The sequence below is a fragment of the Jaculus jaculus genome, chromosome 10 (genome assembly GCF_020740685.1).
Source record: "Jaculus jaculus isolate mJacJac1 chromosome 10, mJacJac1.mat.Y.cur, whole genome shotgun sequence".
NCBI lineage: Eukaryota > Metazoa > Chordata > Mammalia > Rodentia > Dipodidae > Jaculus > Jaculus jaculus.
The window spans coordinates 67,888,594-67,905,858 of NC_059111.1; the positions used below are offsets into that span (position 1 = coordinate 67,888,594).

At 39.4% G+C, this 17,265-nt stretch overlaps 1 protein-coding gene across 1 annotated transcript in view; it reads right to left on the bottom strand.

Annotated features, from left to right (window-relative positions):
* Positions 1 to 17,265, bottom strand: part of Col28a1 (collagen type XXVIII alpha 1 chain) — a 176,903-nt gene that overhangs the window by 27,829 nt on the left and 131,809 nt on the right. The window contains exons 28-30 of the mRNA XM_045160618.1: positions 2,314 to 2,382; positions 1,708 to 1,788; positions 1,586 to 1,621 (exon numbers count right to left, since the gene is read on the bottom strand). Of these exons, the coding sequence (XP_045016553.1) occupies positions 1,586 to 1,621; positions 1,708 to 1,788; positions 2,314 to 2,382 (186 nt within the window). The remainder of the gene's footprint in view (positions 1 to 1,585; positions 1,622 to 1,707; positions 1,789 to 2,313; positions 2,383 to 17,265) is intronic.

Consider the following 17,265-nt stretch of genomic DNA (forward strand, 5'->3'; position numbering starts at 1 on the left):
CCAGGTTGGAGCTTGTGAAGATGTCTCGTCCCGAAGAATCTAGTGTACATGCAGCTGAAGGTGCTCAGCTGGCAATAGGATAGAAGGTTTGGTGTTCGGGACAGTGATCCAATATGGAGGTAGATTTAAGAAATGCTGTGGTACACATGGATGTTCAAACAATGACCATAAATGAGTTTGCCCACAGCAAGGACTCTCAAGTCTTTTTTTTAAATCAATGAATCCATCCTCTATTTGAAAAATATATTTTCTATATTTATAACAAAACAACCCTTTTTGTTTTACTATCGAATTTTACTGTGCTGTTCAATTGGCCTTTGCAAACTCTGAGTGTCTCTGCCTTTAGCAGCTGTCCCTCCATGGGAGTTTGATAACATGGAACCAAAGACTGAGGGCAGACACTGGCAGGGTGGGCAGAGGGACTAAGTCTTTATATTTAACTTTTGGGAGTTGGAGAGATGGCTCAGGGTGTAAAGTATTTGCTGCACAAGCACGAGGACCTGTTCAGTTCCCCAGCACCCATGCATTAGCTGGCCTTGGTGGTATGCACCTGTCATCCCAGCACTGGGGAGACAGAGAATGGAGGCTCTTTTGAGCTCACTGGCTAACTCAATTAGCTAAATGAGAGAGCTGCAGGTAGCACCTGAGGAAGATACCCAATGTCAACCTGGGTTCCACCTGCACATGTATGAGCACCCACACGCATACACAAATAAGTATTTAATTTTGTCAATGGCATTTTCCTCTGCAGTGCCTTCAGATCAGAAAGGATTTGGCTTTGCTATGAAAATTCAAGAACCCTTCTACTTACAGGAATTTTTTTTTTAAACTTTTTTGCTCATTTTTATTTATTTACTTGAGTGTGACAGAGAAAGAGAGAAAGAGAGAGAGAGAGAGAATGGGTGCACCAGGGCTTCCAGCCACTGCTAATGAACTCCAAACGCATGTGCCCCCTTGTGCATCCAGCTAAAGTGGGTCCTGGGGAATTGAGCCTTGAACCAGGGTCCTTAGGCTTCACAGGCAAGCGCTTAACCACTAAGCCATCTCCCCAGCCCCTACTTACAGGAATTTAAAGAGTCAGCATTCTGTTCTTAATAGTGTGTTGAAAGAGTAGAAGATGGTTTGCACTGTATAACAAACATTTGTTGACTATGTAAATTTATAGCCATAATCACAGTTTTGTGATCACTAGTCTCAGAACAAGTCCTAAAGGAACTAGGTCAGGAAAAAAAAAAAAAAACCTACTATAAAATAAAAAAGCCACATTAACTAAAAGCTCATTTGGTCATTTGACTTCCTTTAGGTAGATACTTCCTGGTTGCCAATCGTAACAATGGGATTATTTCTACCAGGGATGAACTGGGAACATTCCACGCCTCCACACACAACTGCACTATGCTGCTCCTCTCCTTCTGACTCAGTTGCCTCATACATCTAAGTCAACACTGTGCTGGTGGCAGTCACTATCATTTACCTAGCAACAAGAATTCAGCATCCAAAGAATTCATAATTTTAAAGCTGAAACATGAATGCAGTAATTTTGCAAGCACAAACCCCTCAATTACCCTGAAGAATAGATACTCACTGTCAGTCCCAGGTCTCCTTTGGGTCCTTGTAACCCCTATTTAGGGAAAAAGAGCAACAGTCAACATAGGCTGGAACCAATTAAGAGGGGTAGTCAGGAAAGTGTTGTAAAGCACTCCTTGCCTGTTTTCCTGGAGATCCAGGCTCTCCTAGCTCCCCCTTTTCACCTTTCTTTCCCATGTCACCACGTTCTCCATGCTCTCCCTTTATAATAAGGTAAAAAGATAAGTTTAAAACATGAGTATTAAAGCAAAATAAGAAGAAAACACTACACTTTGGTTTATTTGCAACTGGAATCCCCTCTTAAGATTTGGGGTTGTTGTTAACACAAATCTATAATGGGAAAAATATTTGTACTTCCTCAGCTATCTTAATCTAATCTACGATGAGCCAGAAACTCCAAGTAAAGAGGCCTTGAGCAGTTCATTGCCTTCAGGAAACTATTGTATAATTTATCAGATTCCTGATTTATCTGATTTGGTATCTGCTACATATTTCTAAGGATTTATTCCTTTCCTGACCATCTTTGAAGAACAAAGAAAAGGAGATTTTTATAAAGTAAATATATTTCTAGGCAGAAAAGTCAATGCATGAGGATTCAAAGACAGCTGAGTTTCTGAGTCTTGTAAGGAGAAGCAGGACACATATGAGAGCAATCTCTTTCAAAGTTAAAGCTCTGCTACTGAGGTCTTGAGCCTAAACACTTGTGTAATCTCTCCAAACACTTACCTTCTGGCCTGGAAGGCCATGGCCGATGGTGCCTTTTGACCCAGGAAAACCCTGAGGTCCTTGTTCCCCCTATAAAGAATATAAGAAAGGGATATTCTTAACTTCTCAGGATAATTCAGAATATTGGGAAGTGTTAAAAACTCACCTGCAGCTTCCAAACTGCATTATAGCATCACCTAAATTTTGAGAGATGATATAGACATACAAAGTATAGATACAGATTCAGAGAAAAATATGGTTTGCCAGTGGTATAAATACCCACACCATGACTCTGAACTACCAACTACATCATACATACCTATTACTTCAGTTGTGGTATTAAAAGTAGGATTTCATTTTTGTATTTTCAAAGTCAATAGATATGTTTAAAACACATAACAAAGATGGAGATAAAGAAGATAAAATGATACGTTACCCAAGTTAATGCCATGGAGTTGTTAATATAATGCACTATAACTTGCTAGTTCCATCTCTAGTAACTAATACCATCATGCAGGACTTAATTCAATTTTCCCAATAACATTTGAATACCCTTTCTTGCCCTGCCAAAACCACACAAGGATAAAGGAATTTCACGATGATGAATAACAATAGAAATAATTAATAGTAAATAAACACACAAAGTCATTGTATTTATGCTGCAGGAAACCCCTGCTTAACTCTGGCTCACTGTCAGGGATAAGTCTATAGCAAAGGCTTGGAGGACACTGGAATATCAACAATTGCTTTGTTTCCCTCTGTCATAAGTAGTCTAATCAACCTCACTAGAATCACAAGTGTTCATAATAAAATTGCATTCATGGGCTGGAGAGATGGCATAATGGTTAAGGTGCTTGCCTGTGAAGCCTAAGGACTCAGGTTCAATTCCCCAGTACCCAAACAAGCCAGACGCACAAAGTGGCTCATGTGTCTAGAGTTGCCAGTTCATCTGCAGTGGCTAGATGCCCTGGTGTGCCCATTCCTCTCTCTCTGTGTCTCTCTGTCTCTGAACTAAATAAAATAAAATTTAAAAAATTACATTCACTTCTCTCTGCTTCCTGCCTATGGATGCAATTTGACTAGATGCCCCTTATTCCTGCCTCCTTCCCTGTCATGATGGTTACATTCCCCAGGCACTGTTTCTATTGAATCTGGTTTGCTGTGCTGACTTCAGAAGGCAAGTTGCTTAGTTACAACTCTGGATACTTCAGATTGCAAGGTGAAAATGTGCTAGGAAACAGAACACAAGACAGAAAGAAATTCCAGCAATGACAATATAAACATACTGCATCTGTGGGGCCTGCTTTGTGCTATAGCTTTCAAGTGACCCAGAACCAAAAAAAGTAATATAGATCCTTCTCCTCACTTCGTTAGTGGAACCCAGTATCACTCTGCTCCTTGAAAATTAGTGGCTTTGGAAACAAACTCTCTATGGACATTAACATACTCAAAAATGGCAGAAGTGAAATGTCCTCAGGGACTCTATGAAAAGTAAAATTAATATTTATATATTTCATATATAACTAAACATATTATTTTCTTCTTCTTATCATGAAAAATGGCATTCATTTCATTCATGTTCTCAAAGCACTGATTGGTTCATGTTATTTTTATCTTTGTATTCTGTTTTGTAAGTATTCTGCAGTGTATTTAGTGTATTGTTCAGTCTCTGGTGGGCAATTGAGCTATTTCTAGGGTTTGGTTGTTACAGCCAATGCTGCTATGAACCTTTGTACACACAGGCATCCACATATATAGACATGGGCCAGAGTGTCATGAGGAGATTAGATAGATAGATAGATAGATAGATAGATAGATAGATAGATAGATAGATAGATATAGAGATATAGAGATATAGATATCTTAGGAGAGGTGCATGCTATCCAATTAGATTTCTTGTCCCAAGAAAGTAGTAAACAATGATTTCAGCATGGGTAAGAAACAATTACAGGAAAGAACCTGTCTATCGACACACATAATTAAATCAAAATTTCAAACCTAGCTTCTCATTTATGTATACTATACTCCCACTCTTAAATCTGACCTGCTAAAAATGAAATAGTTTCAAGCTTTCAGGTGATTGTTTATCTTCTAGTAAAGAAATTTCTAAGAGTAATACACAATTACTTGAATGCATAGATATTTCTTGCATTACTAATAAAAGTCAAGAAACAATAGTTCTTTAAGAAAATCTATTTGCACTATGTACACGTGTGTGTATGTGTGCGTGTGTGTGTGTGTGTGTACACCAGAGTCTCTTGCCACTGTAAACAAACATCAGGCACATGCACCACTTTTTGCATCTGGCTTTTCAGGAAAAGCTGGGGTATTGAACACCGGCTGACAGGTTTTACAGGCAAGCACTTTTCACCACGAAGCCATCTTCAGGCCCCTCAAAATATTTTTTTCCTTTCCAAATGTTTTCTTGGAAAGGTGTAAGAAGTAAAAGACACCTTCATAGATGCTCAAGAAAAGATATAAGGAACTCCTGACTTCTTCTCAGACCATAGAAACATGAAAAGTCAATGTGTCTTTCTTTCTTAAAACTACTAAGAATGCTAACTCATCTATAAGGTCACAGGTTTTCTTGAATCTGTGCATAGAGTTGTGGTTGCAGGGTGACCATCCACCTCAACACCTTAGGAAATATTGGATCACCATGGAGAGACAGGGCCTGGACACATGCTTACTTGATGGAGATGACAGGTGTTATACAAGCTAGTAACAATTCAGATAAGATTTCATAAAAAGTCTTAAAGCCAATGTGGACTACTGTGAGAGGCTTGGGACCCTGGAAGCTTCAGGAAACCACAACTATCTGCAGTGTGATCTCAGGGGAGTTTTACCAGAGCTCAGGAAAAAGACAGGGCTGATGGAGGGGAAAGTAGGAAGCTCAGGAGAGCTCCTTGTGGTGTGGCATCCACTGTCTTATTCTGCCTGGGTTGTTATAACAAAATACTATAGAATAGCAAGCATATAAAGAGAGTGTTACAGTCAGGTTCGCATTGCTGGTAGAAATCACCCAACCAAGAGCAGCTTGTGGGAAAAGGGGTTTACTTTGGCTTATAGGCTCAAGAGGAAGCTCTACGATGGCAAGGGAATATCATGGCATGAGCAGAGGGTGGATATCACCCCCTGGCCAACATAAGGTAGACAAAAGCAACAGGGGAGTGTGCCAAACACTGGCATGGGGCAATTGGCTATAACACCCATAAGCCCACCCCCAACAATACACTCCCTCCAGGAGGGCATTAATTCCCAAACCCATCAGCTGGGAACCTAGCATTCAGAACCCCTAAATTTATGGGGGACACCTGAATCAAACCACCACAGAGAATAATGTATTTCTTACAGTTCTGGAAGCTGAGAAAAGATCAATTCACTGGAAGATTCAATGTCTGGCAAGGGCCATTTCATAGCTCACAGATGGTGAGGAGACAAGGCAGTGAACTGACCTGGGGCATTCATCCATTTGTGAGAGCTCTGTCATGTTGACTTAATCACCTCCCAAAGGTCCCATCTGTAAGAGCATCACCTTGAGAGTTAGGATTTCAGTATAGGAATTTGTGGTAGGCAGGAATGTTTAGACCATATCACCCAGGGAAAAACTCCTTTATGGGGAAAAAAATCTCCAACTCCTTGGGGAAGGTCAGCAAACACCTTTATCTTTAGGGCCAGGTGATGGTCCTTGGCACCAGGAGGAATGGAGCACTAACCCCTGCTATGATGAATCGTGATTGCAAAGTGTTAGAGTTGACCCGCTGCTTAAGGAGGGTCAGGAAACCATGTTCAGCCCAGATCAGCAGGGGCCTGGTATACATTTACTGAAACACAAATTTAGGGTGAATTTTACTGTAAAAAAAATTGTTCTCTGAGGAATGGAAAGAAATATTTAAAAATTAAAAGATTAGTGGAACACTTGGGGTTAATCACTATAGATTAAGCACTGTAGGATTAATGATAATTTAATGGTATTTCTCCTTAGGCTGTTACAGTGTTACATAAGAGAATGTACTTATTTGTAGCAAAAAAAAAAAAACACCATAAAATATTTAGGGGTAAAAAGGTATACTATAATTACAACATACTCTCAAATGTTTCAGAAAAATAACACAAATTCATATACACATGTGCACACACACACATTAAACACACTTAGATTAAAAATGTGATGCACAAGGTGGCACATGTGTCTGTAGTTCATTTGTAGTGGCTGGAGACCCGGGTGCACCCATTCTCTCTTTCCCTCTCTCCTTGCAAATAAATAAATAAAATATTAAGAACAATATGGGGATGGGCCTGGAGAGATGGCTCTGAGGTTAACATAAATTTGTTTGCAAAGTCTGCCAGCCCAGTTGCTCACATAAAGGTCAATGGACATTCATTTGTATTGGCAGGAAAACCTGGCATTCACATGCACATGTGCACACATGCACACACACACACACACACACACACACACACGCAAATAAATAAATACTTTTTTAAATGTGGTAATGTTATCGTTTAGTAATTCTGGATAAAGGGTCTATGGGAATTCTTTAACTTTTAAAAATTCTTTAACTTTATAAAAATTTTTTATTATCTTTATTTATTTGAGAGACAAAGAGACAGACACATACACACAGAGAGAAAGTGAGAGAGAGAGAGAATGGGTATGCCAGGGCCTCCAACTTCTGTAAACAAACTCCAGACACATGTGCCACCTTGTGTATCTGGCTTATGTGGGTTCTGGGGACTCAAACATGGACAGTTTGGCTTTGCAGGCAAACACCTTAACTGCTAAGTCATCTCCCCAGCCATGTATCTGTAACTTTTATAAATGCAAAATTATTTCAAAATGAAAGTTAAGGAACAATGTATGCAATGAATAAAAAAATGAAATAACAGCTGACTTGAGTGCACACACGTTTACATAACGGGTCATCCACCCTCCTTGGAGAAGGTACTCTATCTACCCAGAGGTTGAGGACTCAGACCCTAAATGAACACCAAGAGTCTGCAACAAACCCCAGGTATGGATTTCTTTCTCTCTTTCTTTCTTTCTTTCTTTCTTTCTTTCTTTCTTTCTTTCTTTCTTTCTTTCTTTCTTTCTTTCTCCCTTTCCCTCTTTCTTCCTTCCTTCCTTCCTTCCTTCCTTCCTTCCTTCCTTCCTTCTTTCTTTCTTTCTTTCTTTCTTTCTTTCTTTCTTTCTTTCTTTCTTTGAGAAAGTGGTGAGGAGAATGGATGCACCAGGTCCTCTTGCCACTTCCAAGGAACTCCACATGTATGTACCTCATGTGCTTCTGGTGAGTATTGGGGAATTGAACCCAGGCTGACAGGCTTTTCAGCAAGCATGTTCAACTGCTGAAGGTTCTCAAGTGGGCATCTTTAACTGCTAAGCCACCTACCCAACCCAAGGTGTGTATTTCTTGTGATAACTTCTGCTCTCTGACTTGGAGAGGTTCTGACCATTACTAAAACCCTTCACAATCCCCAGGATTTATGTTCCTACCACCTGAAACTTAACCTTTTAAGCCAGTAATAACACTGTCCCTATTGGACACAGTTGAATTATAACCCCAATGTTGGTCATCTATCACAGCCTGGAACTTCTATCTGCTGAAAGGAAATGTGAATGTTAATGGAAAAGTGGGATCCACATCTCCAACTGGGAGGGTATGAGTTCATGCTGCCCAGGCTTCCTCTGTCATCCCATTAATAATACTAGAGACAATTATCTATAACACCAGGATATTTTTTTCTAATGGATATATATTTCATATTTATAACAGGCTATTGAGAAGTCTATTATTAAGGGACAGAAGAACCATATTTTTCTGGAATTTCATCACTGGCCCATTGCCTCATACTGAAATGTGGAAAGGTCATTGAGAGGGGGCAAAAACCTGATTTGAACCCAAACCTATAAAAAGAGCACTTGGTCATTCTGTTTTGTTTTTTATCTTTATGCCTCTGTCATTTTACTCTGGAGCTGTTTTCTGATAATTTTCTATCACTTACTGAAAGAGAAAGGGCTAAAGTCAGAGAGGCCTTGAAGCCAAAGCCAGGATTTCTAGTTCAAACAGAAACTTGGGCTTCTCCTCCAGTGGGATTGCAGCCCTGTCTTGCAACCCCAGAGATACAGTTACATATTGAAAACAAATGGAGCCTCTGGCTGGCCTTCAACTATAGGTCAGCAGGGATATTCTAGGCTGAGAGCAATGGTCGTTAAAGCTCTGAGGAAGAAGTATTGTACCTTTGTAAGATATTTTATTTGCAATTTCTGTGCAGTTGTGCCACTATTATTAAAAACCTTAAAGCCTCACTTTGAATGCCCCTTCAACTTTCATTCTTACTACTGCTCCTTTTCTAGTTTTTCTTTCTTCTTCTGTGATGGCTATCATTCTATGGCTAACTAGAAACTGAAGGAATGGTAATTTTTTTTTTAATTTTTTTTTTGGTTTATTTTTATTTATTTGAGAGCGACAGACAGAGAAAGAGACAGAGAGAGAGAGAGAGAGAGAGAGAGAGAGAGAGAGAGAATGGGTGCGCCAGGGCTTCCAGCCACTGCAGATGAATTCCAGATGCGTGCACTCCCTTGTGCATCTGGCTAACGTGGGTCCTGGGGAATCGAGCCTTGAACCAGGGTCCTTAGGCTTCACAGGCAAGCACTTAACCGCTAAGCCATCTCTCCAGCCCATGAAATGGTAACTTTGAAAAGAGGGGAGTGCTAGTTCTCAACCAGCAGCCATAGAGAAGCCAACATTATAGTAAGATGTTGACTTAGTAGATAAATGGTATAGTTATCACACCGGTGACCTCCCTGAATAGTCCTCTAGTGTTTTGCTCAGAATCCAGGAACCACTTTGTAATGCTTTGTGGGCAAAGCTAGTTTACATGAGAAGAAAAATTTACTTTCTTTTTGGCCCCTAAGGAACATAAAATTGTATCTGTCAATAGGAGGTGCTTATCCATGGACTTCTAGAACAACCAGATTGTTCTGCCACTTTGACATTGATCTCTGCCCTAAAGTTCTGATCATTACAATCTGCTATTATAAGTAGCAACTGCCATTTAGTGTTTTCTTATATGCAAGGAGTGCATTAATATTCATATGTAATGTCGGTAATAATCCTGGGAGCAAACATAAACAAGAAAATCCAAGATTTGCAGTCCTTCCAAACCACCTTGAATTATATCTGATTCCACAGCAATATTTTTGACAGTAATTCAGTCTCCAAACTGCAAGCTGACCTTCAAACAAAGGTTCCTGTGATTTTCCTTCGGAGAAAAAGCCAGATAGCTCCTCCTTCTCTAACCTAATAATCAACATTTTTCATTTCTTCAAATCCTTTTCCCTTGTGGAATTGAGTTCTAACTTCATGTCCCATTTTGACATGTTAACACTTTCCAATGAGGACTAAGACAGCCTAATGTTTGTTCAATAAAACAATCCATTTGGTTAGGAGGAAAATTGATGAATAAATTACACATTATCAGAAGAACATTTGCTGGAGCAAGGCCCTGACACATCTGATTCCAGGCCAGGATACAGTCCTAGTAGGCTCAGTGGAACAAAAACATGGCTTCATTATATATGATTTTCATTCAAATGAAGATTTAGGTCTATTGTGTCTGGTGAATGACAAGGAAATTATTTACTTTTACAAATCCAAGAGCTGATTTTGAGTATGTTCTTAAAGACAGTTTAAAACCTTTACCATTTGCACGTCTTCTCCATGGTCTCAGTGCAAGGCCAAGAAATGTCAGCCACATACAGCAACAGTTTTCAGAAGAGCTCCAGGGAAACATCAAGAAGCTGGACTGCAGTGCTGCTGACATTAATATGGATGGCCCTATTCCTTACCTATGGCTGTTGTAATGAATTACTACAAACACAGAGATTTGAGACACCATCGATTGATTCTCTGTTAGTTCTGCCAGTTTCAACTCTGACATCAGTTTCACTGAGCTAAAGTCAGGTGTTAAGAGAACCAGTTTTCCCCAGAGACAGTAGGGATATAATCTGTTGCCTTCATTTTTTTTTTTTTTTTTTAATTCTAATGCCTGGTCTCTTTAGCGTTTCTCCCTCTTCCTCTGCTCTAGGCTATTTCTATCATCACATTATCTCTTCCACAGTCTATGTTCCTCCCAACTCCCTCATACTCATGATTACATCTACGGCCCACCTAAATAATAATTCAGGGAAACCTCCCCATCTCTGAATTCCTTTGCATGTAAGGTTATATATAAGTTCCAAGGATCGAATACAAATCTTCTTTTGTTTGTTTTTGGTTTTTCAAGGTAGGGTCTTGCTCTAGACCAGGCTGACCTGGAATTTACTATGTAGTCTCAGGTTGGCCTCACAGTGATCCTCCTACCTTTGCTTCCCAAGAGCTGGGATCATCACTCCCTACTTCCTCCTTACTCCATGGAGATGTGATGTCCAGCTCCCTGTTTGTGCCATGCTTTTCCAACCATGATGAAACTTCCCTTCAAGACTATAAGCTGGAAATAAATTCTTTCCTTCCCTAAATTGCTTCCGGTGGAAGTTTTGTCCCAATAACAGGAAGGAAGATAACTGCTATAGTGGTTATACTGTCTGTAATTTACACTAATATACTTCCAATTGGACAAAATCAGTAATATATGTATGCATAAGTTAATTTAATTTACATGTTTAGACATGCATAGTTCACACATGAAATATAATTGTGAAGCATAATGATATTTTCCTCAACAACAGACCATGTATAGCAGTCATCCCATAAGATTATAATGGGACTGAAAGCCAGGCATGTTAGCACACACTTTTAATCCCAACACTGCACTCAGAAGTCAGAGGTAGGAGGATCACTGTGAGCTCAAGGCCACCCTGAGACTACATAGTGAATTCCAAGTCAGCCTGGGCTATAGCAAGACCCTACCTAGAAAAACCAAAACCAAAACAACAACAACAACAAAAGATTATAATGTACTGAAATATCCTCATCACTTATACCACAAAGTCATAGCACAATGCATAATTCATATCTCTGGTAATGCAGTTATCAGCAGATCAACACTGCTTCTAGTCATTTAAAAGTATAGTACAAAAAAGGATAAAAAGTATAATACGTTCATTATGTACACTATGTAATTCTTGCTAAACATGTGACTGACATATATATTTGCTATACTATATGTTTGAAAAACTATTTTATTTATTTACTTACCTGTTTATGAGAAAGAGAGAGAGAGAAAAATAGGCATGCCAGGGCCTCTAGACACTGCAAACAAACTCCAGATGCATGTGCCATCTTGTGTATCTGTATGGGTACTGCAGATTCAAACCTGGGTCCTTAGGCTTTGTAGGCAAGTGCCTTAACTGTTGAGCCATCCCTCCAGACCTGTACTTATAATAATTACACTGTAAATAATGCTGGTATATTATTATATTATGCTTGTTATGTTATACAATATTGTTATGACAATAAGAGCCTTGCATATGTCATGTTTGCTGAATCTCTTGATTGTATCAAGAGGATGTCAAGTGTCAGACTTGTGCCATCTAGGTTTATGTCAATATGCTCCATGATGTTTGCACAATGATTAAATTGTCTAATGAAGTTTTCTCAGAACATAATCTCTTCATTAGGGTAAACAAAGGTATAGCATAGTAAGTAATCCACTTAAAGACATATGCTTCAATTATTGTTACATAGATTTGCTCTAGAAAGCTCTTAATAAAGAAACTTACTTTTTGTGAAGTAAGAAAATTCAAGATGTATAGTAGATAGAAATTCTGTATAGGTACTTATTACTTAAGAATCAGATGAGGACCTGGGGAGATGGCTCAGCAGTAAAAGTCACTTTCTTGCAAAGCCGGCCAGTCTAGGTTCAATTCACCAGTACCCACATTAAGCCAGATGTATAAAGTAGCACATGTATCTAGGGTTTGTTTGCAGTGGCAAGAGATCCTGGTGCATCCATTCTCTCTCTCTCTCTCTCTCTCTCTCTCTCTCTCTCTCTCTGTGTGTGTGTGTGTGTGTGTGTGTGTGTATCTCAAATAAATAAAAGATATATTTTTAAAAGTGTCAGATGAGCTCCTGGCTAAACACTTTCGGTAGAGCATTCTATTCCTAGAACTCCACTCAGAACAGATGCTTTCTACCCTTGTCCACAAATAAGAAACCCTTGATCTGATCTGATTAAAAGATTTGCTGATCTGACAATCAGATTGCATCTACCTGCAAATGATCATTTTATACAATGATCAGATCAAGAAGATGCTTCAGAACACATGGGAATGGGAACCTGGACCAAATTTTCTGTGTGGCTTTTGCTCCTTCTTTTAAATAAATAAATAAAGTTATAGTAGACCTGTATCTGAAACTTGCTTTAATTGAAATATGCTACCTAAAATAGTAGATTTGTTCAGAACGAGGCAGGTAAAAGTCAGCTCATAATAGTTATAGCTAAATATTCTCATTTCAGTGGTACTATTTCCCCCAATTATTTTTTAAATTTTTTGTTTATTTTTATTTATTTATTTATTTGAGAGCAACAGGCAGAGAGAGAGAGAGAGAGAAGGGGGGGGGGAGAGAGAATAGGTGTACCAGGGCCTCCAGCCACTGCAAATGAACTCCAGATGTGTGTGCCCCCTTGTGTATCTGGCTAACATGGGTCCTGGGGAATCAAGCCTTGAACTGGAGTCCTTAGGCTTCATAGGCAAGCACTTAATCACTAAGCCATCTCACCACCACCCCCAATTACTTTTCTTAAGCTTTTAGTGTCTGTTTCCATTTTTCTATTTATAGGTACTAGCAAATAAGCATTTAAAAATCACCCAAGTGACAGTCAAGCCCTGAGCTGCACTGTATTTACTGATAGGATTTTCTGGTTGACAGGTTTTGGTCTTGTTTTCTAGTAATAAAATTGTTCTCAGTTCAAAGCCTGGCATTAAATATGTGGATAGGTGATAGTGCATGGAGCAGCATGGCTTTAAAGGGCGTCACCAGCTGGTCCCACTGCTTACATTACCTTGTCCTATACTCCTGTGTAAATAATGTCTGTAAAACCTGCAAAGTTTCATAAATATCTCCATAGGTATTCAAATATACTTGCCCCACAAATGACAAATACAGACAGATGGAGTGGACTTAATGGCATCTATCTATGCTAGGGACAACGGGGTCTGGAATGCTCCCTTTGCTGGTCATTTATAAGGGGCTGTATCCTGGTCCCCTCACCTGAGTTTCTAGGAGCTTTATTAATTCCAGTGTCTCCCTTGGTGTTCTTTGTGCCTTCAAAGTAGGTATCTGCCAGGGTCCTTGCTTCTTCTTGTCCTTAGCAACCTTGTCCATATCACTTTAATGGTGACCCTAATTCTCCAGTTCCTATTCTCACCCTTATCTCTCACCTAACCTTGTATCAACTTTCTACAGTTTTCTATATGGCAGCTACATCAGAACAAAGTCTACCAAAGCCAGAAGACTCACTTGCACACATCTGCCCTCTACCATGTACCTACTCCTCAGTCTCCTAGACTTGGGATTCTCTGTGTTCTGCTGTGTTCCCAGATTGCCCTCATCCAACATATGTGAAAGAATCAGCCCTTCTAAGACATGCCAGCAGCCTTCCATGATCTGCTCTCACTCCAGTCCAGATAAATGTTCTCATGTAAACCTGTACCTGTCTTGTGGCACATATCTCATAACAGCTTTGGACACTTACAACTTATCCATGCTATTGATCATACACTCCCAAGGTAAAAAAATTCAGCTTACCTCGCTCCCTTCTGAGGGTATTTCAGACAACTACATATCATACTGAGCTCCAGAGAGTGGATGTGCAATCTGGCCACCTTATTGTAGAAGTTGCCTAGAAATGATGTGTCCTAATTTCTTTCTTACTTAGCTTCAGAAAGCCTCCAGAAACCTAGGTGCCTCTTGGGCTAATTCAGACAGATTTCATGACAAGCTTGTGGTGTTCAACAGAATAAGGATGCATGAAAAAGTTCATCAGATAATTCACTAGTTGGTCAACTAAAGATGTTTGTAACTAGGTTTGCTGAACCTGGAATGTGAGCTGGGTTACAGTCAACTTATCAATAGTGTTCCTAAGGCATTGGCTTCTGAGACAGCTGAATTAAGCAGGTAAGCAGGTTTGCACAAGATAGAAAACCATTGTGACTCATTTTGGAAATATTCTGCTGAGTACACAGGCCCCTTCAGCTGGCTACATGGGTGTGAGAACAGCAGGAAATGCTGGCCTGTGTAGCCACAGCCACTATTCCAAGAAGTAGAGCCTCTTAGCACAATGCTCAGTTCCTGTGTGTAAGATTGCTGAATGAACAGATTCCATGACATACTGTGTATTTTTCAAAAATGCTTCACTTTCCCACATATCAGTTCATTAGCACACAAGATTGGACTCAAAAACAGTGGAAATGGGCTGGGGAGGTAGCTTAGTTGGTGAAGTGCTTGCCTTATAAGCATAAGAACCTGAGTTTGAAGCCCAGTATCTATATAAAGTGCTTAGGGTGGTGGTACACACCTGCAATGTCATCATTGAGGATAAGAGACCCTGTCTCAAAGAAAGATCAATAGCATTTGTAAGGATAATGCCTGAGGTTGACATCTGGCCTTCACATACATACACACACATATTCCTGCACACATTTAAACACAAATGCACACACACACACACCATACACAAATGCAAAAGAAATAGAAGCAGTGAATAACAAAGCCTCATTTTATTCAAGGAGGATGAATAATTATCTATAAAATATGTAGGTCCTTATATTTGCCACCTTTCTGTTACTGTAACAAAATACTTGAGATGAAGACTTAAAGGAAGAAAGATGGGTCTGTAGATTATTCAGTGGTTAAAGGTGATTACTTGAAAATCCTGTTGACCTAGGTTCAATTCCCAGAACTTAGTGGCAAGAGGCCTTGGCATGCTCATTCTCTCTCTCGCTCGCTAGCTCTTTTTCTCTCTGTCTCCTCATAAATATATTATATTTTAAAGGAAGAAAGTCTTATTTTTTTTTTTTTGTTTTTGAAGGTTTCAGTTCAAATTGCTTCATATTTCAGGCCTAAGAAAAAGCTAAAGCTCATGTCACATATTGGATGGTGGAGCAAAAAGTTCACCTCATGGCAAACAGAAAGAGAGAGGGGAGAGTCAAAATATGGGACACACCCACTCAAATGTACATGCACAAGTGATCTAGTTCTTCCAATTAGGCCCTGCCTCCTAGGAGCACATTCAGAAGTGCACTCATCAGTGGTCTTACCCACCAATGAGTATAGCACCCTCAGGAACTCTATCACATTACCAGCTGAGAACCAATTTATAACCAAGCCATCATAGTTCTAATACTTAGAAAGATGGAATCTTATCTTCCATGGATAGGGTGTTTGTAGCTGTGATTAAGTTAAAGATCTTAACATGGGGAGATTGTTTTGGGTTATCTGGGTGGGCTCTAAGTGTAGTCACAGTTATGCTTCTGAGAAAAATCAGAGGGAAATTTGGCTAAAGAGAAGGTGGCCATGCAATAGAAACAAAGACAAAGAAAGAAGATTTAACCCAGTGAGTCTGAAGGAGAAAGGAACCCCTGTGAGTTGAGAAATTCAGGGAATGTGGCTGTAAAAACTAGAAATGACTAGGAATTTTTGTAAACTCTCCCCCAACATCTCAATGTTAGCCACATTAAAATTCATTTCACACTTTAGGGATCCAGAACTATAAAAAAAAATAAGTGTTAAGTGTATTCAACCAGTAAATCTGTAGCAGTTTGTTACAGCAGCCACAGGAAACCAACGCTAACATCAATACTAACATTATCATCCCTCCTACTGTTAGCAAATCAGACCATTGCAAGGGCATTTTGCATTTAATTATCAAAAATTAATTTAGCTCTGAAACATTTCAAATGTCATGAAGTAAAAACTGTGACAATGAAATGAGGAGCCACCTCCCAGGGTGACTTTGGTTCCGCAGGCAAGTATCTCTAGGCACGAAAATTTCTTCAGGAAGTAGTGTTCTTTTGTGGTTTTCTCTATAAAGCCAAGGAAACAACACTGAAATACAATGATTTCATTGTAGGGAAGGAAGGGAAAGGAAGACTATCATTGCTCTTGAAATATGGCCAGAGACTGCTGGAAGAAGGTCATGCAACACTGAGAGAGGGTGATGGTTTGGACTTTAAACTTTGGGCACCATATGCATCCCTATAAACTTGCTTTGTTGCAGACCTATCATTCATAGTCTAAATTGTCACAATAGCTTCTGAATGCATATCTTTAAAAACAGAATTCAAATCCACTTTTTTCTGAAACACTCATAGAGGATGAGGAGGAAGAATTGCATCAGTGGATCCTCGGAGTATGAGGGAGGAAGACAGAAGAAGACAGTCTTGCTGCAAAACCCTCCTCCTCCTCCCTACACACCACCAAGAAACAAGGAAATAGCTGATGATGGAGTACACTGGGCACATGAATGACACTGAAGCTGAAAAATGAGAAGAAAGCATGAATCCAAGCTGTAATATACTCAAGAATATTGGTTGACCATGTCTCTCTGTTCCTAGAACCCTCCCAGGGAATGTACTCTAAGGAAATAAAAACATAAACACACACTGAAACTGGCAAATGTATATTCATGGCAACATTATTTACAATAGCCAACAGGAGAAACAATTCTAACATTTATCGATGGACAAGCAGGTAAACAAAAAGTGATAGTATTTGATAATAAAAACAAAGTTTTGATATGTATCATCTATCATATGATTCCGTTTGTAAAAGATATCCATAACAGGTAAATCTGTGGAGATGCAAAAATCAGTGGTTGCTAGGGCTGAGTGTTGAGAGGGAAAAGTGATTTCCAAGGGGCAAATGACTTCCAAGTGCTTTCTTTCAGGGATGATAAACATGTTTAAATTTAGGTTGTGGTGATAGTTATAGAATACTGTGAAAATGTTAAAAAAAAAAATCTCTGTGCTAA